The 24994-nt window shown below is 35.4% G+C and overlaps 1 protein-coding gene across 3 annotated transcripts in view; it reads right to left on the bottom strand.

The window, feature by feature from the left end:
• The window catches only part of LOC100367070 (neuronal acetylcholine receptor subunit alpha-10-like), a 65400-nt gene that overhangs the window by 32945 nt on the left and 7461 nt on the right, over positions 1-24994 (bottom strand). For 2 of the 3 annotated variants that reach the window (XM_085505095.1, XM_006817954.3), the window contains exon 1: positions 1700-2375. The exons of the other annotated variant lie outside the window; for it this stretch is intronic. In XM_085505095.1, coding sequence (XP_085361221.1) covers positions 1700-1841 — 142 coding nt within the window. In that variant the 5' untranslated portion in view covers positions 1842-2375. Of the gene's footprint in view, positions 1-1699; positions 2376-24994 lie in introns of those variants that run through there. 3 annotated transcript variants of the gene reach the window in all.

Below are 24994 nucleotides of genomic sequence, written 5' to 3'. Positions count from 1 at the left end.
GTTTATGTAGCTCGTAATCTCTCAAGGTCACTACCAATCCAACGGTAGGGATTGTACATTTCTCCACTGATATTCAATGCGTTGAATATATCAAAATATTCCGTTATATTTAAATGAAGTAGAAATGTCTATTGACAAGCAAGGATCTGACCGTATTCGCGGAAAATACGAAACTTATGCGGAGAATTTGTTTGGAGTAGCTTAGTGGAATATCCATCATTCTTCCTGAAATGACCCTTCTGCGTTTCGTATTACAGATCCAGCGTTATGAGATATCGATTACATAGCACAAAGACGATTATTCTGTTCACATACCTTGAAATGTGATTTTCTATTCTAAAAGTCGGAAATCTGGAACAGATGGCCTGTCCGACTATTTCCATTCGAAATGTGAATTACCATTGTGTTGACGGAACAATCTATTGCCGTACGGAGCAATCTGCTACAAGAATGGAATTGTAATGACGCCGTTGGCAGTTATGGTACGCCACTCACCGGGGAACATAGCTTATTTATGTCATCACACCAATAACATGTATAATTATTTTTTTCAAATATTATTTGAGAGCACGTGTTTGTGTGGTATGAAGCTCAATTATAGTTCAGCAAACAAGAAAGCACTAATAATATTTTGAAAGGGAATTATAATTTATTTATTTTTATAGTGTAGACTTTCCAACCTGTATATAGAAAGAATATGCACTTATAATTTATTTTTTCTCGTGTATGTTTCATAATTTGATTCGGCACGGGGATTAATTGAAATATGCTCGCAGCGGTTTTATGGTATTAGATACGACTTGTTAATACTTTATAGCCGTGACAATGAACTAGAAAACAATATAAAATAAGTATAAATTTGTTAGACTATTTAGCAGGTAGAGATGATTTGAAAATGTCGCTGATAAGCTTATTGTGACCTCTGGGAGGGCAATTTATAAAAAGGATTATTGCAATTGACAGACGGTATCTGTTGAGTAATATTGACTACCTAGGTCTGCCGTGCTACAATATCTATCGCCTACCAGCGTATGTTTCAAGCTACTATATTTTCGTTCTTTTCTGCACGCACTGGATGAGAGTGTCTGCGTAAGGTTTCAATTTCAGTAATTTTAGCAGTGAGAAAATTATTATATTAATTTGTCGAATCTATTGTCACGCTCGTTACGACGTGAAATTCATTCTCCTCGATTTACCGAATCAACGTATTATTAGAGTAGGGGAATTGTGCACGGTTGCTGTGATAAACAATCATTTTGTAATGTCGTCAGGAAATCAAGAAGTAGGTGATATATTCACGATGGCAAGAGTGTTTGCTCGTTGATGTGCGACGGGGCAGGTGTGATGTTATTTACACGTTTATTTTTTGTTTTTTGGAATTAGCACGTCTTGGGTGGTACAATTATTACAAAAGGGTTCATCACTGGGGTATCACATTCGCTTGTCTAATCAATCACAAATTTCGAAATGATGCATCTTGCTAATAAATAACATGCTTGTTTGTTTCAATCACATCAGCTTGGTGCAACCATGGAACTTGTGGTTTAAGGTTCCATGGTGCTACCGAGTAAATACGGTATGTGGGTGACATGGCCATAGCAGAGTTGAGTGGATAAGACATAATCAAACAGAACTCATCTTCTGACATTGGAATATTGATTTTAAATTTATGAGTATGAAAAAATTAGTTCGACAGTACCTGTTGATACGAAAATTAGGTCCAGCACTGCCAGTAAAGTCAGCCATGTGACGGGTCGCATCGTTATCAGTCCCAAACACAATGATTCTATGGCCAAGACAGCGTCAAACAACGGCAACGAATACAGGCCACTGAACGCCATGGTTTTAACCACAGTTTCGTATTCAATCGGTCTTGGCTCGCCGGCTACACTGGAATCTATTTGCGATGACGAGTTGACTGCTACATATGATGTACGGAGAGAGTCATGCAGGTCCCATCCTCGTTGACAGGCTGTGCGTGACTGTGTGATTCCAAATGTCCAGTCGGTTAGACACAGCTGGTTCTCATTCAAGCAAGGAGAACGCACAGAAGATCGCAATTTTGCACCACGTATAGGAAATAAGTCTACTTATGTATGGACGAGAAGTCAAGTGACGTACACATATGTATAACTACACACAGTAGTATGTTTGCATACGATGTTATTAATAATCGCGTAGCACGCCGATGCAACTGACAGCTAAGCGTGGAACAAGCAGTCTAAGCGCGCGTCATTGGTCACATGTCCATGTTCCGTTTCACTCGCATGTTTATCTCTAAACCAGACGGCTGGAGCCATACGCGTGTAATGTCAGTACAGAAAAAGAAAAATGGGAGTTGGGCCCATTAACATGTTCCACAATGTCTACTACTCATAAATTGCATGGACAGGAAATGAAGGAGTTGCGGTCGATGCTTTTTCGCTGCTGCCACAAGCGACGGCTAATAGAAAATCGTACCATCTGTTATATGTGTTCCTGTGCGTATGGAGCGGCTATTCAATAACGAACCAATCGCGATCTGTCAACAATCGATTGTGCGTTCATTATTCTGGCTACCCCACGGCCCCAATCGCATATAGGTGGCGCAGTTCCAATTTATATTTCTCCGATGATCTGAATTGTTAGTCGCAATTTTAAAGCTTGTATTGGTTATCACAGCCTGAATTATTGCGGGTTTGTTATAGCATGTAACATTGGCAAATGCGGTATTTCACCCAATACACACGACCATTACGGAAATCAACTCTACAGTGAGGAACAGAATATGACTCTCTTGGGGGGCTCAGTGTCCTACCTATCGCTGAACACGTGCGAAACGCTATATTACGTGATAACCACTCAGTAAAATTATCAATCCCCTTAGTGGCGTGTAGTTAATTTTGACAGGCAATTTCAAATCGTTCATGTAGACATGAATGTACACCCATATAGTAAGTGTCCATATCCGGAGTCCAGACCGATTTCAAATTCTTGCCACGACATAAGAGACAGACAGGCTGCTTGTCAAACGTGTCACGACGATAACATCAACTCTCACGAGGGACGTGATATTGAGGTAATAACACGTGACATGCGGCATCTACCCGGCGTGCAATGCATTGCAATTTGCGCGAGACGAGGTTAAAGGTTATATACAGGGTTATCCCGGGAACTTAAACTCTTATTTCGGCTATACATGGGTCACTGTCGTATATAGTATTAACATAATATATACAACGCATTCCAATCATAAATTCAATGATTTTCCCTGGTGTGTGTCTATTGATAACGTGAAAATGCAAAACAAGTTTCATAGATCGCCCTGTCTCAACGCGGTGGCAAATGTTAAAAGCTAAGCGTGTATAAGGCTTTCAGCTGCAGCATCTGGAGAGAACAAATTCAGATGGGGGTCTTGATGAATTCCTATCCTCCAAATTTATCCCTTAAAGCACGTATGATATATTATGTTATCAGGGAATAATCGCTAAATAAACACTGAAGATTGTCTGGCATTCCTTTCGAAATCATATGGTACTTATTTACTATAAATAGCTGCATCAATGGAACCCTGATTTTTAGACTGGTCTACGGTGTACTTGTAGACAAACAAACAACGGAATTTTCACTACCGACCAATCGTGAGTTTTACACGGTCCTGTGACGTATTACATCACTCGTGACGTTATCGATGCACGATTTTTTTTGTCACCATGTTTGATGAGTTTCAACTTTTATAACAATAATGAAATGTTTTATGTGATCTCGACTGATGCTAGTGTCGATGACACGGTTGTGGTTCTCGGAATGCGATGATGATAAGATATGAAGCACAGAAAATGATGGCGGTAACTACGTACATCATAGTAACAACAACATATGATTGTAAATCATTCACACAATGCAATTCGAAACTCAATAAGACAACAGAATGCAATTCTCTGTAGGAATTCAGTTAAGCGTGGCAAAATAAAGCGTCTTCCGTTTTTTTTCAAAAATTCTATAAATAATTGGAACGTAAGACTGTAATTAATGCCAGACGTTTTGTTAAAACGTCAGTCACGGCCTGTCAACTTGAAAACTGATATATCTTTTTCTCATTCAGTGGATCTCACCAGGGGAATTTGACCTATCGTAAAGCCGAAACGATTCACATGAACTCTGAATGCATCTACTTGATACACATCCAAACAGTTCAGGGAATATCGTCCCTTGGTATAAACATACCTGTCTAATCTTAACGGAACAGACGTTCTGAATAATTTAGGGTTTACTTGCTACTTATACATCCCAGTGGGAAAGGAAGTCTAGCGGTGTTGTTGTGTGCGCAGTGAAAACATATTTAGACATATGCCATCTATAATGAATACCTCTTCAAAGTAAATTAATGCAGGTGGTTGTTTTGTTAGGGGATGGCTTTCAAATACTACAAACACCAATCAACAAAGCAAATTTGTAATGGAGATATCCCCATAACGGATATGACGAGCATACCACGTGACCTTTACTCTTTGTTCATTCAGTTCGAGGATTTCTTCCATTTATGTGATAATGTTTTCCGTTTGAAGAAGTGCTGACATGTTTATGTTTTCTTTGTTATTTGACAAGTAACTAACGCGGTTTGTAGATTTTCGTTTTTCGTATATAGTTTTACAATACAATATTATGTACATTTACATATACACACTGCCCAGTACGTTTCTAATCCAGAAACGTTGTCATAATCGTATTAGCATAATCTGTGTAACAGCAGTGATGTTAACGTCAATCTTATTTGCTCAATTCCATGACACCCACCTACTCAGTCATACACCAGGTTATGTTGTCATATTAAGAAAATGGTTAAATATATTCATCAAAACTGCCTGCAACATTGACATCAATTGATGACGTACGAGTAGTACACCATCTTCTCGCAGCTGCTGTATAAATTGATTAAAGAGGCACGGTCAGTAAAACATACCTGTTTTCATGCGACATCAACAAACAATATTACGTGATCGATTACAATTCTAATAATTTAATCATATCCTTCTGGATCACGTGCGAGGATTTCATTGGATGAAATTATATTTTTAATAGCGTTCTAAAAATCGAACGATGGTCATAATTGTCCGTTGGACAAAAGAAACAAAGGATCAGGAAGATCGTTCACTGAAAATCTAATCAACTGTCGCTTGATGTTCATATTTTATTTTGAATTATGATGATAAATACACTAATTGGATTCGTGCCACAACAATTAACCTTTCCGATGCGAATAAGACACAAAGGAAATTACTTGATACAAATAATTTCAGAGGAATATATGATATATTACATTAATAACTGAGTCATAAGAGTGTCCTACATCGACAGCCTACCTTGAAATACTCTCTGATATACAAACCTATATCATATCCTTCAAAATGTAAATATATTAATTAAATTAATATCATGATAAAAAGACATAATTTGACTAGCAATCGGCAATTTGTTGTTTAAAAAAAATCGCCATTGAACTTGTGCTGTGAATTCCCTGTTAATATATCATCACAAGGAGCGTGGCACATGACTAAAGCGACAGCACAAAGTGTTAAATTTTATAATGTGAACATGACATAGGAATGTCTTAATGAGTATGAAATACGTAACAGCAAATGTAATTGACGGCTCAAATAATCGTGTTAGTTTTGAATAATCGAAAAAAGTCTTTAAAAAAGACAAAAACAAAACAATGATGAGGATGTTTTGTTTGTTATTTCACTCAAGATTTCATGTTGTTTTGACATGCATTGTAAATTTTGAATACCGAGTGAGTGCTCTATAGGATTTGAAAGCATGCTACATAATGGACGTCTATTATATATTTTGTAATGATACTTAATTTAGACATGTTATTTCTGAATGAACTACTTTACTCGGTGTGTTGAAAGCATCCTGTCAAATTACATGTATTATCAAAAGCATGGCTCTCGTGGTTCAAGGTTTTAGTTTTAAAACATGTATAGCTAGCCTAGTAGTCATGAAAATTGGTACTAATTGTATATGTGAATGACAATGTTTTTAAATATGGGCATTGAAAACGCCAGATACAATCCCCGCCTAAGTTTGAGTGCATGAACGAACTTGTCATTTTAGCAAGTTCAAGAACATTAAATAAAAATAACCCAAATAACCCAAATATTTTCATCATAATAATAATTTGTGTTGCATGTGTATACATATATTAGCATTCACGTCGTTTCTACGATTATTTCGGCTCTATAATATTAGAAGTACTATTTATTGTAAAGTGTTTACAGATCTATTGTAGTATATGTGAACATATAAGTTTTCGTCATACTTGTAGACCAGCTTGTGAGTTGACTGTGTCAATCAAACGCAACTCGGTGAATTTGGTATTGCATACAACTGAATCGAGACATCCCTTTAAACAAACTACATAATTGGTGTTCAGGTATTTTAATGCGCTCTATTAAACACAGTATGGTTGGTATAACACGTCATTCTATTAAAGCCACTTATACCAATACAATTCACAGCGAGGCAACTTCAATAATACCTGTATGTAAACAATTCGAAATTAGTTTTTGTCATTCATTTCGGTCATTGCCAGTCACGTACCGGAAATTACGTCAAACATTCGTGTTTGCAGCATGTATTTCGATTTCCTGACACAAGACGCTCTGGGCAATTTCCTTTTGGGGGAAATTTAATATGAAACACGTTCTGCTTACGTGCCTGTAAAACCAGAACCAACAGATATTGCAATTTGTCTTAGTAATCACACTAAGTATGGTTATTGACACACATGTGTTGCGCTGTGTGACATTCAAGTTGACCCATCTAATATACCACATTCCACAATTCAATGCAAGTGTTTCCATACTGTTTGTATAGTTAGTTTGGAAATTCTAGCACAAGAGTACGACACTGTTCTGATTTTGAGAAATAGAATACATTACATTTCATCAACATTGATGGCAAGGTTAATGAGACAAAAATTGTGTTTAAAATGAATAGCTTTCTAATTGTGGCGGACATCAACTTGAATTATGTATGTAACATAAACTCGTAATCGCCATGTCATGTTTAACGGTGTTGATAAAACATATTTAATCTTTGTTGTAAACGTAAATTGGTGCAACGTATATTCATCCGTTGTTCTTGTAAAATCTGTGTTCATTTTCTGATTGGAAATTACCACCTTAACAACGACTTTTATACCGTGTTCACACGTGTGCCAAAAAGCCGGCTTGAAGGCCAGCTTTATCGTTAATCCGGCGTTGAAACACGTATGAACAATAAAAGCCGGCGCCACGCCGATTTAATTTAAGCCGCCCTAAAATGGCAAGTCTCGACCGGCACCCCGTACTTACAGAAACGGTTTTAGCACGCGTGAACAAAAACGTGGTCTTTTATCAGCCTCGCTCTGGAGTTCCATTCATTGCAAGTATTTTAAAGAAACATGGCGACCGATAACACACGTATACACGTACGAACACAGGACCATTTTAAACCATTGGTACAAGGCCGTAGGAACCGTACCGGCCGTACCGGCTATGGCCGAACAACTTCTGCACGTCCCCCCTAGCAGACGTGGTCCTTCGGCCCACGTTATCATACGCCTCATGCCTACGGCCCTCAATAGATGGCTAGACCAACTAATGTTTGCTTCCAACGGCTTTGCTGATAATGATTGTTTTCCAAATTAGTCAGGCCGGCTCTGTGGTACACGTGTGAACACGGTATTATATATGTATGCAGCTGCCCTTTTCGCTTGGCATCAATCAATAAATCAATCAAATTATTAATCAATATACGCAAATAATCGATCAATCAAATGAAATCAATATTATTGTATTGCGACATAAATCACTTAGATGATGCATATATAGGAACACATAATTGAATGATTGATTTCGTTTTCAAGAAACGTGACTGGGTTCTTCAAATTATCCATATATGCCGAAAGAAACAGTTATATAATCACTGTCGTGAAACCACGTCATCCATAGTCACTTCTCACCACATGTGCAGAGTGTTTCAAGTAACGTAGGACACGAGGTGCAACATGTTCGCTTTGGTTAATATTAAACGATTATTAAGAATACAATTTTGTACATAGGTAAGATACCCTTCAAAATCATTCAATCAGAATAACATTGGGGTTTTTACATTGGATACCAGGTGTATGATTACGTACAACGTTTTTAAATTTGCAGTATTATGCCAGCTATTTTTTTCATTTGAGGTTAATTTCATTTACCGGTAATGTTATTACAAATTCATTGGACCAAGAATTATGATAAACATTTTGTTATAAAATAACAAAAAAACTCATGTTTTGATTATTTTCAGTCATAGTATAACGTACACCAAGACAGACAGACAGTTGTAACTGGTTTGACTCATACGAATTGATTACATGGTGCCAAGAAACCACATGGTACGAAGAGACTTGGAACGAGACGAATGTGTGTAGCGAGAATTGACATTGCGAAAAGAGGTTGTCATTTGATACGAAATGACAATGTGCTACGCAGTGTCTTGGGTCGATGCAACTGTGCGGTGTGAATTGACAGTGTGGCACATAGTGACCGCGTGGTACGAAGTCACTGCATGGGACGAATTGTCCGTGTTGCATAAAGGTGACCATTTCGTACAAAATAATTATGTGGTACAAAGTGACCGGGTGGGACGAAGTGATATTGGTACGAAGTAACTGAAATTCGACAATTATAAATCAGTGTTCGAAAGAGTTATATTTAGTTTAAGAACCATGTACAGAGATGTAGAAATAAACATGTGGGCTAATGATCATTTCAGCTGGTAAGAATACTAATAACGACAGACGGTGAGGCATATTACTTTCGAGGAGGTAACGGGGTAATTTCAACCCATCCTAATATAATTAACGAGATGCACTATCTTTTATCAATTTAATATATATTTATATATATATATATATATATATATATATACATTAGTGTAAGTGATTTATCTCCGTCAGTCGAATCTCTCGAACGTTGTGTATGTTGAGAATTGGTGTTTATCAAATAACACATGGTACAAGCATAGACGACGTAATCTGGCTTTAAATTATCAACTCATTACACATAGGAAATCTTCTTATTGGAGTCATTCTTTTTATTTAATCGTGTAAACCATGCAGCGTTTATACCTGGGAATATCCTGTGTGAAGATTCGAAGTACAAAACAAAGACATTCACATATTTTTGCTTCTTACTATCAATCAAACTGAGTGATGTGAAATAAAAGACAGATTTGCGTTCAAATGCTGTTTTGCCGAACATGCGAGTGTAATTTTGCATAGTTATACAATTACAAACAAAAGAAACAAAATGGGGAATCCTCTACGGTCGCGATCAGGAGAAAATGTAATAAAAAGTACTTGGAAAATCCTAACAGTAATCGGATTTTCTTTTTAATTCGCTTAGACAATCGGTTGTTAACAAATTCTCCGCGGACATGCGGTACAATTACAAGCATGATTAGAGCTTTAAATGCAAGCATTAGCCTAAGAAATTGGTCGGGAAACTCAGTGCTCAGGGGATTGTTATATCCAGTAATCGTACACAATTATTGATCTCCACCTCGCTACTCCCGTCTGTAGTATAAGTCTTTCCTTTATCGATTAATCAAGAGACGGTGTTTTTGTTAACACCCGTTTTTTTGATTTTGACTAAACACGATAAGGAATTATCGCAGTGACGCCTGTTTTCCCAATAACTGATTTTATTATATCTAGGATTCTGAGAACATGGTGAGTTTGTCAGTCGCATGGCGGCGCTCTGTGATATATAATCGACGGTTTGCGAATTATTTGCGATCATGGCATGACTTCAGTTATGAAAGAGACTTAATCTAATAAACACTATTCGAATAGGCTATTTTATACCCCTACTTTGGGTCGGTACAGTTCGATAATAACGATATTTTTTTGATAAAGCGATTGACATCAATCACAATGTAACAGTAATACAATTAATTAGTTTCCATGGTAGCATGGTAGCTAATTGTAAAACACGTTTCAGAATTCACGCCATGAACCACAAGTAAAGAATTGATGTATAACAACTTAACACGTGAGGGCGCAGTCCGCGATTTCGAGGACACTAATGTATTGAAGCAGTATTTTACCATCAATAAACTCTCATCCTACACCGTGTTCTTCTTGATATGACAAAATGCAATATTTAAGTTTTATAAAAACATGTCATGACATATTAGATGGAACTATACTTGTTTAAGCATAAAGTATGTCTGAAATACAAATTTGCAAGTTGTGCGTAGGAATGCAATTTAAATAGGGTTTAGTTAAACTCAAATTGCGACTCTATGCGGAATGTGATTTAAATACAGCTTACTTACATTGTGAATTAAATTTAAAAATATTGAATTTAAATTAAACTTTAGAATCGAAAGTATTAAGGTCATGATAAACGTATGGGTAAACCATAAACCTCATTGCAAGACACACATTTCTTAAACATTTTAAGATAATAAAAAAATGCTATCTTGATCAACGCACTAAAATTAGCTTTATTACAAAGGACTTCCTACTGAGATATCTCTGAGCTTAATCACTGTAAATTAAAATTAGTCATTGTCGATAAGAGACTGACAATTGTTTCAATATACTTGCATCACCAAATGAGGGCGCACGCCTTTGACCAGAGATGGCATGACTACTTCATAGAGAGCCGCTATTTTCGATGACTGTAGCGTTAAGCGAATTGTGTAGAATCGTTGCTGCACAGACAACGCTTTTACGACACAAGGGCCGTGGGTAGTATGTATTTATTTTCCACTAAAATTGATTGAATCTGTAGTGACAAAACAACTATTATTTCATCCCGTATTGTTGTGTGTGATGTCGTAATAACATATGGCTTATTAAAGACGGGTACACCTTACGTTAAGTGATTTCAAAGACGAATGCCTTGGTTCGCCGTCTCATACCGCTTTGTTTGCTGTGCGTGCTCATGATCGCATCTGGCGCTCTGTACAACAAAGCAGGCAGATAGAAATGCTCAGCGCTGATCCCACGATGAAACCAGCATTACACAATATACTGTTATGAACACTGGCTTTGGGTTCGGGGAACTTGACTGGCTTATTTTAGCAAATAACAATTACACGTAGAGATACCAGATTCGACCCTAAGGAAATACACATTAGTTCAATACAGTCCAGTTTTATTCTGCCAAGCAGTCAGCGGAGGTAATCCCTCGCTGAACAGCACTCTCGTACTTTTCTCTCTCTGCCTTACAAAAAGTTACAAACACTCCATCTTAAAAGTCAAGTCACCGAATATGCGAACGTGATGTCGCTATCATAACAATAAGATGCGCACATGTGATAGTCTATGTGAAGACAAGCTGAAAAGTAGTCAACTGAGCCAATTATATATATATATATATCATATTATTTGTATCGTTCATATTCAGATGTAACTAACACAAATGAGATCCCAGGGAATCAGTTTCCATAGATACGTATCGTTTTCCTACGTGTTATGCTGACAGAACTAACCCAATCGCTCTACACACTATTAATAATAAATATGATCTTGTTTATGGAAGAACATGAGTCATTGTTTGATGCCAAGAAAGAACCCGAAATAACGAATCAATCAATCTCAACCACACTCACGTTAGATTGCCAGGTAACCGAGCATATACACCAAGAATGTGAATTATATAGACAAAGTGAATATGGTTTAATAATTACAAAAACAAAACATACATTTTATATTACGAGTTTATTATATTTAGAATTAGTCGTGTCTGGATGTTCAGATCGTGTATAATTGACAAATAGAAATCAGTATAACCCATACATATAAACAGTACCAGTTTGTATATACAGAATATTGCGATAATATTTGATATGCGAAAAACATAAAATAGTTGATATTGAAACATTGTTGACGTCACTATATCATGCATTTGTATGAATTGTTGTTTTTTTCAGAACAAGTCTAACATTTTGAGATTTAAACAATTCGTATGTGCATTTGAGCTGCGAATAATGCAAATAACTAATCACTGCAGCTCGGCGCTTGAAGACAAAATGTAACTCTAAATAAAAAAGAATACTTCATTCCATTTGGGTAAAAGTTAATGCTCAAAGGTATAACATACCTTTTTTGGCGAATGTTGATCTAAATGAAGATTCTATACGTGTATAATCCGTAGCTTTATTTGAATTTTCTATGACAATTCCAGGTCTCCAATATGAATGGAACATATATAAAACAGCTTTCAAAATTGACAAGTGTTATTGTTATAATGACTAAATTTACATTTTGCATGTGTTTTAACGAATCAAGAAATCACATAATCATGTTTTAAATACCATTAAGACATCTTTGAAAGCTTACCAATCAGCTACCATGTTTCGCTAATTTTTCAGACATTGGAGATGTGGTATATATGAACAATAATCTGTTATAAATTTTCATTTTTTTTATAAATTTAACCGTCCTATAGATATGGCTAACTGAACATAAATAAGTGGACGTCATATTCTCGTAAGAATACTGGCATGGACAGTACTCATTCGAATTTCCTATCACGGATTTATTGACTTAGCGATTACATGACCACACGTGATTAGTTTTAATTAGTGTGGTGTATGCACCTTTATAAAATATATAGGATTTATGGTTTGAAGCAATTATTCTAAAATATATTTATTAGTGTGAATGTTTACTTCCTAGAAATATCTATAACATCCATTGAGTCATTGATTTCAACATCGAAGATCAGGAAAATAGTGTAAATGTTTAATTGAGTGTTTGAATTGAGATATCGTGTATCGCGTAAAAGACGCAGATCTAACGTCTGGCGCGGAAATCGAATAATTTTAATTTTTTATTTGGTTTTCTCTGTGTTTAGTAATATGTAGCAGTGCCAAACTTTCAATGAGAAATACGGCGTTGGGATATCTTTACTTCATCAAAATCGAGCATCATCAAATGTGTTCAGCACAATAATGAAAATATCCCCAAAATAATGTCGTATTTGCCGAATCCACGCAACGTCTTGACGTCACTACGATGATGACCTTTGTTTGACACGTTTGTGGTGATAATACATTTCCCATTTCATTCCACATACACTGAGAAATATTACCGTCCATAGTTCTTTGTATAGACGAAACGACAAGACTGACAAACAGTATCATTTCTAGGACGGCGTAGGTCTCTACTACCGAGTATTTGAATGAGAATTACATAAAGATAATAATTATCTTATTATAGTTCAGAAATATAATAGGCAAGTTTGCTTCAACGCAAAATAATAAAAAAAATGATGATATTATGAGGTTATTACGAGGATTCCTCAAAGTATGCACGAAGACAGTACAGCGGGGATATCGACCGTCGCGCAGTAGAGGTCGATGCGACGGCGTACTGTCTCAGGGCATACTTTGAGGTATTCTCGTAATAACATTATTATTATACATCTTTTCATTCCAAGAATACATCCTGGGAATGCCGAAATCCAAATAGTTTAGAGTAGAATCAGCGAACTTCTTTGTGTGGAGTCAGGTCAAACTCTGATGGCAGCCATGTATGTTGTTATTATTAGAGGAAGCTTACTTATTTGGAATTCGCATTTCCTTATATGGTAGGATGTAAATAACCCGTAAAATACCGCAAAATTACGGCACAGATGTATAATGATATTTAGGACGCAGCTGAATTTAGGAAATTCACTTATAATATCCGCATACCGCTTTTTCGATATCCGATCCGATCTTCAATACAATTACGTAAGCGATTCAGCTGTAGACCAAACATCTGCCAATATGTTCAACATGCACAGTGTCGTAAACAACTAGATAGAGATCGTTTGAGGGCGTTTGTCTGAGCAACAGGGTGTTTTCAGCGCTCTTCATAAATTCCGTAAAGTTATACGAATTTTACCCGAAATAACATTTAAAAGTGACATAGACTGCTCAGTGAAGAAATATCTTATCATCAGGTGTTTATTGCGCTATCGTATTGCTCGAAAATGTTTTTTCAATACGAGAATATTCCCGAAGTTCCGGTTCAGCGAAAGCACATGTGCGATCACAGGGAGCCCAGGAACTATGATCAACTGTACACACTCCCTATAAGCGGGGGGGGGGATATCGGCTGGTATCTAGTGTAAGAAATAGACAAGGGATGAAGCTCATATTTTTTAAACTGGAAAAAACAGACGAACAGAATGAAAAATAAAATCTATGAAAAATACAAGGTTGAAGATTATTAGTTGCTCTTTCACATTTCGCCAAAGCCTTACCAATATTTTACCGATATCTGCAGAATAAATCAAGAAAACTACACAAATTGACTTCATTTAGCATTTGTCAACAACCAATCACAAGACTGGTTTCGAACCAGTTAAGCAAGGCTAACGGAGTCATGACCTCGAGTGGTTCGTAACCAGTCTTGTGATTTGTTGTTGACATTGTTGTAAATGATTATGTAACAAGGTTAAATTTTGATGACATTGAGAACACAGAGGTTGATAATACTGACCTTGACTGCCCTATCACACAAGATGAAATTAAAAAGAGCATAAAGAAACTAAAAAATAATAAAGCCGGTCAAGATGGAATTTCTTCGGAATTTTGGAAAGATGCACCACAGAGAATTGTTGAAATGTTATTTATTTTATTTAATGTATTACTTGAACAAGGTTATTTTCCTGAAAAGTGGGCAATTAAAAGTATTCTGTATAAATATGATGGGTTCAAACCAGCTATTGCATTTCGTGTTTTTGACTGCAAAATTCTCCCAATCCTGCTTTATGGCAGTGCAATATGGGGAACACATAAATCTTACGATATAGAAACAGTTCATCATAAATTTTGTAAATTCGTTTTAGGGGTACACCCAAAGGCCACAAACTCTGCTGTGAGGGGGGGGGAGTTGGGAAGACATCTAATTGGAACATATGTGAACAAAGAAATAATTCGGTATTGGTTAAAATGTATAGGTGGTGATTCCTCTGTTTTAGTAAACGAATGTTATGGCTATCAATATGACAGGGTAGAAAGGGGATTTAATTGTTGGGCAACATATGTTAAGGATTTGTTATGTAATGTTGGTTTTGCAAAAGCCAGTATGTGAATAACTCAATTTGTTTTCTGCTACAGTTTAACCAACGGTGTCTAGATATTTCCCATCAACAGTGGCATGATCAGTTGGTAATAGTTCAAAATTATGCACTTATTCTAAATTTAAAAAAATATTAGCCGGAGACAAATATCTGGATTCTATCACCATAAGTGCTTTTAGAAAATCTCTCACTTGTTTTAGGATATCTACTCATGATCTCATGATTGAAAAGGGTAGGGCATTGGGAATACCACTTGACCAAAGATTGTGTCCTCTTGGTTGTAATCACATTGAAAACGAGTTCCACTTTCTATTACAATGTCCCGAATTTGAGGAAATCAGAACTCGTTTTTACACAAGTTTTACTATTGCCCAGCGCTTGAATGTAAATTTACTTTGCTACTACAATCTGAAAATACACACACAATACAAAATCTTGCAAAATACGTATTCTACTCTTAACAAAAACGTCATAGTCTGTTGGAAGGAAATTTAACTGAAATATATATTTAATTTGGTATTCATAGGTGAAGTATAAGTTTGTAATATTCAGACAAGCAGTAGCAGTGATTATTCTTGTCAAACGATCTATTTATTTTTTTTGTGTTACATTTAAGTGTGTACATTATGGCCTATGGCCAATGGTACTGAATGGTACAACAAATCTACACCAGACTTTAATCCAGTAGGTTTACACATTTTGCCTTCACATGAGTCAACATAACTTTGAACGGAAGTGGACTTTATAAAACTGGGTGATGTAAATTGAAATCACCTTGCATGCACTAGAGATCGTTAAATGTCACTGCATTCATCACTTACAACTAGTACGCAAACACACAAAACTAGGAATATCAAATTGTATGATGATATGTTTATTCATGCCTCTAACTGTTACCTCAGACAATTGTTTTGATAGGAAAACTTACTACTCAATCTGAGTAGTTCATTCCATGTTCATACCGCTGTACATTTCATTCCTCAGCTCCTGAGATCGAGGTTATTTGTAGTTATATATGTTGGCAATCGCCGCTGTGTATGCGGAAGTACTATGGTAGATTGCATGATCGGAGTAAAAAGTCTTTTGATCAGTAAAATAATTTTAGAAAAGAGAAAACTAGAGTGACTGTGAAATAAAAGGTTGGGTTTAAATATTAAATATCCTGGAATCTGGATGAAATAATGAAAGGAAATTGAACTGGTATGAAAGGGCAGTAAGTGTGGCAAGAATACAAGGGCAGAATCGGGTCAAAATACAACAACTATTGATGCGGTAAAAGACTTGATTTGCAGTTTGCATGAATGGCCGGGGTAAAATCTTGCAAATTCTCTGCTTCAGTAACAGTATTTGCTGTTTTTTTGTGCAATGGAAATTAATACAAGAAATGCTGCCAAAGAACATTTCCTCCTAGTAAACAAAACAACATTGGGACGTTTATATTGGGAAATTTAGAAGACAAAACTTCCTTGGGACAGTCGTTGTTGTGAAACAATATTTTAATCGTGTGCAGAACTAGTCAAATCGTTATTAAAACAAGCTTTCTAAGAAAACAAAGAAGTTAATAGTAAACAGTACACTAATATAGACTCCCTTTTGAATAGTGCAATGCAATTCTAACAGCAAGGCAATTATATTAGGACAAATTAATAAAAATATACAAACAACATTTAGATCGACTTGGATAAGTGAGTTGACAACATGAAGACAATCGATCAAAACAAATATTGAGATGAGCGAAAATTTAACTAAATTCCGCCTCAGTGATCATAACATGATAATTGAGACTAACAGACACAAAGGAATATCCTTGCTAATAGATTATGCAACCTTTGTGACCAGAATCAAATAGAAGATGAGTATTACCTAATGATGTCATGCAAAAGTTATACCCCCGTTGTTCAAAATTTCTCACCAAAGACACAATTCATAGCCTTGATAAACAAAAGTGGTCTAACACTCCCTGTAGCAAGCTACCTAAAGAAGTGTTTTGAAATAAAACAACCCAACAATGTGAAAGAGGGGTTTATTGTCAAAATATATACGGGTGCTTGTATGCGCATTGATACTATACAAAATTTGACTTATATGTCACCAAACTGTATGTTTTGACGACTCGTATGCGATTGTAAGATTATATTCAAGTATACTCAAAGTGAATCTCAGCACTGTGCTTTTTATAAATGTTATGATTCGGTTAATAATTTTCTGAAAGCTGTAAAGCAAATCACAGATTTTCATTATTTATTGTTCATAGTTTTTTCTAAATTTCCGTTTTTATTGTTCATAATTATTTACAGTAATAAAAGAGTTTTCCGTTCTGAAACCATTTCCAGTTATTAATAATTTGTACATGACAGCTTTGCCCCCCACACAATAACACAGGATGATATGTACAGATATATGTGAGTATGTTTCATGGGTTAATAGGCCACTCCTTTGCTTCAATTCCAATTATATTTCTGGAAATACCACTTGCTGTTTATCATCCTTACCTTATTATCCTACAATGTCTGGTAATTCTGACTAACTACTATTTCGCAAAATTGTCCTAGCCTTGCTTCTAACAGTCATTTAAGTCAACTCCCATATTGTCCTTCGCGGTGAAGGTTAATTCAGATATATTATAAATTAAACAGAGGCAACACTACAATACATTTACATTCTGTACAGTCCCTTGCATTACACAACAATCTTTGTGCTGAGGCAGTGATGGTTCATATCCATCACCAGTTATCTTGTATTTATTGTTTATGTCTAGGTGTCATGGTAGTACATATTATTAATGCATACATGGCTGCCTCACGCAAAGAACATACAAAATGACCTTCACCTATTTTTTTGTTTAATTAGAGGTCATCCCTCTGGTCGCTCAACTTGTTTTGCTATAATACACATTTACAGATATTATGTGTCATAGCAAGTTTATAGCAACAATGTTAGTGTTGTTTGGGTACTATGGGCACGTACGCAGAGTTTGAAGAGAGTCAACAAGAGAATATTATCTCGTACAATTCCGGCTGAGTGCTTACACGTTACACGAACTCATCAGGATGTATAAATTGTCTACATGGAGTTACGCAAATATTTTGTTTGACAGAAAACCTATACATCAATAGTGTTATCAAAAAGCTAATTGTGACTGATTACATTTTCAATCTAACCATTTGCGTATACCTGCCCACCATATACAATTTAAAAACAACTGGGAGCACGTTGGGGTGAAAAACGCCTGTAACATCAATCAATTATATCTCATCTATATTCACATTAGAAACACAGCTTACTGCTGCCTAAGGCGTCAACACGTTTTTTAGTAACAACTGCCAGCAAATTACAGTTAGTCGTCTACGTTAATACTATTTTGGGTCATGATAATCTAATTTTCATAACTGTATTCAGATTCCATAATTGTATTCGCCGTATAATCTACATCTATCTACAGATGCATTACCCTGAATAAATGCGTGTCACATAGTAGGAGTATGGCTGCTTATTCTCAATGCATTCTTACATACAAACTAACAGTAATACCGTATGGAATACATTATGTAACACCTCAGTACCAATTAAACGTAACATGGCTGCTGATAGATGTAATATTGTGACAACAGACTCGTCGTAGAACGCTATTATCGATAAAATAGTCTGTAAGTCACGTGAGCGATGACTCGTCCATAACCCAGCTGATGCTCCCGTCAACAAATTAACAAGTAATTGCCTGCGTTTGATAAAAATAACTTGTGATCAATGAAAACACTATAAATTGAACGTGCATCTATTAATGCAGTGACTTAAGAAACGTGATATGTGCTGGAAAGCACCATATGGCAATATATGGTTTGTCAGACATCCTCCTAAAGTAATTGAATCGAAACTTGTGAAAGAAAAAGCCGCATTCACTCAATCGAAAGTTACATTATTATGTAATTATTTCAATTCATTTGACTCTTTAGGTTAATTATGATATCACTAACGAGGTGTATCCTGATTATGTTACATTTCATACATGTTTTTAATCACACATTGTAATATCGTGACAAATTATACTGTGACTTAATCGCTTGGTTGCTTTGCAAATAAAACAGCATGTACTTGCAAAAATGCTATTTTCACCTCACATGCATGACGTACTGCAGTTATAAACGTAACTGCTAAATTGTACATGCACCGAATCGATAACAAATAAAAACCCCATATTTGTCATACAGTGTGCGTTTTATACGTATACGTAGCATATAAGCCACAGGGCGACAAACATTTTGTTTTGGCAACACTGGCACTTCAAGTTGTGATTATTATAGGGATATTGTTCAATAGGATTTGCTAATAAACTGTCGAGTGATTTGTGAGATAATGTGAGCCATTGTAACCCTGTTTTACTTTTAATAGGAAAATGCTATAAAATATATATTAAAAGCTCTGTCGAAACATTTCTGTGACAACAAATAAATGCATTCAGAGGAAAATATTAAAGTCATCTCCCCATTTTATATGACCTCCCACTAATTATTCAGTTGGAGTTGGATGCAATTCCTGGAATATGTACAAAGCCCGATGACGATTACAGAAAGAGAAATACATGAGATGAAACGTAAACATCAAACGTGTTAAAAATCTGTGTCTGTTAGTGCGTAGAAGAAAAAATAATTGTAATCATTTTCAGTAGCATCTTTATTAACTTATAAATGGTCATCAACCCAAAACAGTAAATACGAAATTGTTTAATTTATTCACAATAATTAAGCGGCTCCGCCTCATGATTTACGCAACCTTAAATACTAACACAGCTAAACGTTCAAATGTACATTATCATAAGTTTTGACTATTTAAATATAGTATCATATCGTTATCTTATCAATGTGAACTGATAAATTACTCTATAATAAACAACATAAACTGCAATGCGTGCCTACAGTTCGATGCATGTTTATTTTCAACATACAGGAATTGGATTATGGATGCTTTCGTTAGTATGCCGGGAAGCATTGAGCAATACGATCCACCCATGGGTTATTATCATGTTGATAAATACGATTTACACGTCTGAAAGAATGTATATTATTGAATAATTGAGGTAGTCGTCTGTGGAATCCATGAATCATTATTATTTTAACAATTCTATTTTCATTGCTTAGAATGAAAATATGTTAATTATGTATGTATATATCAAAGTGTGCTCGGTTTCAGTATTGAAATAAACGAAGATTTCAACTAAGCCCGGATGCTTATACGCGGTTTACAAATTGATTGTATGGTTTAGTTGCAGACATGGTTTTTGCATCAGTAAGCTGCATCCATACACACAAATCGCATATTTGATCGATACGTTTTCTCAACTCATCCGAGCCCGATTTGCTCATCGGTTCATGACTGACATCTGAGCCCAGCAATCCAGCGTTGTGTTCAAACAGTTCTGAGTGAAAACAATCGTCTTTGCATATTGATTTAGTTTCCGCAAACTCCGTCGGGAATTTTGATTTGTTTTATCGATGTCCAGTGATGTCCTAGTTTAATATGCCTATGCAATACTGGACAATATTTAAATAAAATAACGTGCTTCATGATTGTCGAATCATACCAATGGCGGCGGTACAGGGGGGCGGAGGGGGGAGGGAACGTTCGCCTCGAAAACATGTTTGAGGGGCTGAAACCGTTTGTGTTAGCAAAACTTGCCCCTCAAAATGCAGGAAATAGCGTTTCAGATTTCAAAATTTGTAAGGGGAGTATGCCCCTGGAAATCTCTAGTATGTCCACCTCTCCATGCAAAATTGTGTAGCGCCGCCTCTGATGCCCAAGAAAAAAAACTGTAATTGTTATATTTCAAATAGAACGTTGCCTTCTTTCTATTTTTTTATTTATTATTTGCAATAGTTACTTGATAGAATTGTGAATATCACGAAGCGTTAAAACTATCTTTCAAATTTTATAAATTGAAAGTATACTTTCATACAATGTGAATAATACGACATATTTTACAATAACAATAGAATGATATAGGAGATGTGAAATAATGATCACACTGCAGCATAATTATTAAATAGAAAAGAATAAATGGAGGTCAAATTGTGCTAAATTAACAACCAAAAAACGTGTATATAATAGTGCGCATGCGCGCACGATAAACATATGTCATTATGCTTAAATGCAGGTTTGCAAGTAAAAATAACACTTTGTTTGTGGAAATATGTAGGTATGATAACATAGAGATTGTTCGTTAAAAAATAAATGAAAGTATGCATAATTGTTGAATCATTTATGCTTTTTTTTCATTGATAAATACTAGAGAGTAGTAGCATAAACTGAATTTGTCTACACGTATGAGCATCCATATTTTCATTTTCAATCTTGTAACTCAATGCATTTATTGCAATTTTTCTCGTTTCTATCGTTATGTATGCAAAATATAATTGAATGATTCGCTAGTACGAAATAAGACCATTTACTGAATTGATGTATTTCATAAAATAGCATGCTGCATAATTTCGTAAATTTGAGCTAGATTATGAATAATTAGTCTGAGTTTGTATACATAAATGGCAAATCTATGCAGGTCTCATGCCACTAATTAACCAATGGCTAATTAATTTAAATGCCCAGCAAGAACCAATGAAATTTTTTAAATATTATTTTTCTCAGGTGCTCCCTGTTTGAGGGCGTAATCACCTGGGTCAGAGGTGAGACCAACATGTGGTCTTTTGTTTACTACTTAGCGGCTGTGTACCTGTGGGTTTATTCTGTGTGTTAATGGATGTTCTAATCTTGGTGTTTTTCCAGTGATTTCTCTTGGTGCAATCCAAATACAGTAGGTGTGTCTTGTTTACCTGAGATTTGCAAGAGTTTGAGCTGGCCAACATGTTAGTTTTTTTCATATGGTTGATTACTGGCATGTTGATTTCCCATTTTTGAGCCATATTTTCAACTTTCTTCGTCATTTTCATATAGCAATCTCGTCATATGTTAACATTGTCGTCTATGGAAATTCAATTAGTGGTATGAGCCCTGAAGTAACAGTTTGCCTAGGACCACCTGAGGTTGTTGTTTTAACCATAATTATGGCTCTATTCACTGGAATTTAGTCATTTTTGGCAGATCTCATCTTACATAACCAAAGTTTACTTTGACCTAATTATTATAATTTTTGACCTCTCCTGACCTTGCATAGATCTGATAATTATGAGGTTGTGTGTTCAAGCACACATTTCATGAGATCAGCTCCATTGATTTGGCAGGTATAGTGCAAAGTAACTGGGAATCTTTTTTATTTTTATTTTACCACTTTTCTTGCTTTGTATTCAACTATTTAGACACAATGGAGTAATTTTTTATCCAGAAATGTTATATTTTGCTATGCGTTTCACCCATTTCTGTCAATCTCTTATATCTTGGTTGAAGATTTTGAAAATTTGTAATTCGGTATATTTTTTGCCCTAATCTTATTAATTGGCTGTGGTTGGGCTGTGGTCTGTAAATATAAATGTTTTTATTAAACTGGTCCAAAAATTTTATTCATTCATCAATGAATTATTCATGTCACCACTAATTTCAATGGCTCTAGGAATTCTGAGAAAAATGCTTAACCCCATTTTATGGGTTTTTTGTCTTATTTTCACATTATGGCAGACAAACTTAACAATTTGTAGTGTGGTCATTTCTAATGTACCGTATTCAAAGTTTAATGAGGTCAAAATCCCAAATATTTAAATAAATTCTCAAAATTGTGTTGTGTATCTTGTCACTGACAAGATATTTGCATACTGTCAGTATATTAGCCAAGTAGTACAACTCTTTCAATTTCACAATTATTGCTCTTTTCTCAGAATTTTTGTGAATAGTTAGCTAATTAATCCCATCTTGAGTTTATTATTGAACAGTGCATGTACCCCCCCCCCCCCCCAATTAATCAGAAATCCTGTTGATTTGAATTTAATTTGATCAGGGATGTGTAATACAAGTATTTTATATTTAGATCCTTTTCTTGTTTGTATATTTTTATTTTTATTTCTTTTTAAATCATAAAATTGTTTCGTTGAACTACTTTTTTTCACATAAGATTTGATTAAGTATTTTATGTTGAGCAAATTCTATGTGTGGCCATGGTAAATCAAACCACTGTTGTGTTTTGGTATATCCAAGGTTGCCCGTCACAGGTCTCCGGCCTAAATGCAGATACCGTGGAATTGTTTTTTTGTTTTTAATTAATTGGAGAAATAATGAGCTGATGAATTGAGACTTTTGATTCAGTAGAATTTTTTTTTTTTTTTAAATTATAGTGATAAACTACTTTTAATTGTCATTATTCTATGTATTATTTCTAGAAATTAATTAAAATTACTAATCATGCCAAACGTTGGTCTGTACTTGTTTGTGGTGAATGAGAACATTATATTTTACAGTACTGCATCTAATAATCAGGCTTATATTCATTGCCTACCATCTATTTTGGTGTTATGCTGAGTGTGTATGTTGCCACTTTCTACAACTAATTGTCTGGGTATAGGGCGCCACCAAGTGGTAGATTTTGATAAATAACTCCCAGGGTTTAAATTTTGGGGATTTTTTTTGCATGGGAAATTACTCGTCTAATGATATTCCATCATATATAAGATCAACAAGAACTTTATTAAACCTTCTTATTTCTCTGAAGGTCTCATGCCACTAATTAACCAATGGCTGCTCGTAGCCCTCAATTTAAATGCCCAGCAAGAACCAATGAAATTTTTTAAATATTATTTTTCTCAGGTGCTCCCTGTTTGAGGGCGTAATCACCTGGGTCAGAGGTGAGACCAACATGTGGTCTTTTGTTTACTACTTAGCGGCTGTGTACCTGTGGGTTTATTCTGTGTGTTAATGGATGTTCTAATCTTGGTGTTTTTCCAGTGATTTCTCTTGGTGCAATCCAAATACAGTAGGTGTGTCTTGTTTACCTGAGATTTGCAAGAGTTTGAGCTGGCCAACATGTTAGTTTTTTTCATATGGTTGATTACTGGCATGTTGATTTCCCATTTTTGAGCCATATTTTCAACTTTCTTCGTCATTTTCATATAGCAATCTCGTCATATGTTAACATTGTCGTCTATGGAAATTCAATTAGTGGTATGAGCCCTGCATAGTGATACAGAGATTGAAGATAGAACAAATTGCACAGTTTACAATTTAGGAAACCCTTTTGTACTCTCTGTCTTTAGAGTGTTCAGCTATTGCATTCTGGGTGTATTATCTTAGTTGTGGAAAACCGTCTAATATTAATTTGTATATAGCGTTTAACACTTCACAGACGTCCGTTATTACCCGAATTCATTTCACAATCTGAAGGGCCTAGTCTTAAAATAGAACAGAACAGAGTAGCTCATCAATGTCATTCCATGGCAAAGCTTGACCTGTTTTAAAAAGAATTCTACGTCATACGACTGATGTGAAATTGCTATGCACAACATATGCATATGTAATCACAAGAAATTATCAAGTTACTATATTTAAAATTATAATATCTATGTTAGTAACTATTGAATCATGATAGGGAAAATTACGTTTGTGATCTCTTCACACGTTATAAAATCTGCTATATTTTATTTTAAAAACGCCATGCTCGTCAGCAACATAGTGTTTTATTTACTGCACCGCACATGTCGGTGTATCGTTTGCCGTGCGCTTTCGATGCGATTTCGCGAAATGTGCTCCAAACTCGTATAACAGCATTTGTAACCAGATCGATACTTCACAAACTGCAAAAATTACTCAAGATACAACAAGATATAACATGATTTTCACGTAATAACCCCTAATAATATGATCGCTCTCATCACAACTGCCCTTTCAACTTAGGTTCAGTTTATTTCCTGTTTGTTATATAAGTATTGTATAAAGTGAGTTGGAATAGCAAAATTATAGTA

This window comes from Saccoglossus kowalevskii, chromosome 11, assembly GCF_978046115.1.
Source record: "Saccoglossus kowalevskii chromosome 11, keSacKowa6.1, whole genome shotgun sequence".
Classification (NCBI taxonomy): Eukaryota; Metazoa; Hemichordata; class Enteropneusta; family Harrimaniidae; genus Saccoglossus; species Saccoglossus kowalevskii.
The sequence above is the reverse complement of the archived record's forward strand: the minus strand, read 5'-3'. Positions and strand labels throughout refer to the sequence as shown.